Consider the following 1133-nt stretch of genomic DNA (forward strand, 5'->3'; position numbering starts at 1 on the left):
GACCTGAGCCGAAGGCAGACGCTTCACTGACTGAGCCACCCGGGCGTCCCTTATATCTAGCTTATAAAGCACTTAGCACAGTGCCTCATTCAGAGTGAATGTTCTGAAAATGGTGGCTTTTAAAATTACTGTTGCCATTAGGATTATTACCCCTTCGTATGGCTGGGGCTCACTCCGCACCCGATCTTCACCCTTCCGCCCAGTCTTTAAGGCCTCCCCTCCCTGCCGGGATATGGGTCTGGTCTGGCTCACCAACCCATCCTGACTTAGGAAGAGCCCTTTGCATCGATTGCTCCTTCTCTTGGCAGGTGGTCGATGGGACTCCCTGTTCCCCGGACAGCTCCTCCGTCTGTGTTCAAGGCCGCTGCATCCATGCTGGCTGTGACCGTGTCATTGGCTCCAAAAAGAAGTTTGACAAGTGCATGGTGTGCGGTGGGGACGGTTCTAGCTGCACTAAACAGTCTGGCTCCTTCAGAAAATTCAGGTTTGTTCACTATTTATTTCCTCATCCCTGGCCCTGGGGGCACAGAGGTGAACTTGATACTGTCTCTCCTCTCAAAGAGCTTACAGTCTAGTGGGGGAGACAGTGAGTCACGAGTTCGAGCAGTGTCGCACCTGCTCAACAGTGTCGGCCTGGGGCTGCTGGGAGGGCCCTGGTGGGCATCAGGGAGGGTTTCCCCGGGGTGGGGGGGACTTGCTCCTGGAGGGAGAGCAGGCATGGCACTGGCACCGAAGAGGCGGGCTCAGAAGGGCACCTCAGTAAGGGGTCTAGAGAGGGGAGGGAGGAGGGTGCGTTGGCGTGTAGCTCAGACCTAGGCTGGGCCCCTCACGTGGGTTGGGGGAGACAACCCTCCGTACAAAGTCACACATACAGTCGTACGAACATAGCTCAGAAAGGCTGAGGGGATTCAGGAAGATGCTGAGCTCCCCATCTTCTCTTTCTGCTCAGGTACGGATACAACAACGTGGTCACTATCCCTGCGGGGGCCACGCATATCCTCGTCCGGCAGCAGGGGGCCCCTGGTGTCCGGAGCCTCTACCTGGCCCTGAAGCTTCCAGATGGCTCCTACGCCCTCAACGGTGAATACACGCTGATGCCCTCGCCCACGGACGTGGTCCTGCCTGGGGCGGTC

The 1133-nt window shown here is 57.6% G+C and overlaps 1 protein-coding gene across 1 annotated transcript; it reads left to right on the forward strand.

Moving 5' to 3' along the window:
- Positions 1 to 45: 45 nt before the first annotated feature.
- On the forward strand, positions 46 to 1127 carry LOC103679826 (A disintegrin and metalloproteinase with thrombospondin motifs 4-like; the record flags this gene model as incomplete). Its single annotated transcript, XM_008709363.2, has 2 exons — positions 46 to 484; positions 950 to 1127. Coding segments are annotated over exons 1-2 (504 nt in total), but the record flags the coding sequence as incomplete, so codon positions are not given.
- Positions 1128 to 1133: the final 6 nt, after the last annotated feature.

The sequence above is a fragment of the Ursus maritimus genome, unplaced genomic scaffold, assembly GCF_017311325.1.
Source record: "Ursus maritimus isolate PB19 unplaced genomic scaffold, ASM1731132v1 scaffold_3212, whole genome shotgun sequence".
Classification (NCBI taxonomy): domain Eukaryota; kingdom Metazoa; phylum Chordata; class Mammalia; order Carnivora; family Ursidae; genus Ursus; species Ursus maritimus.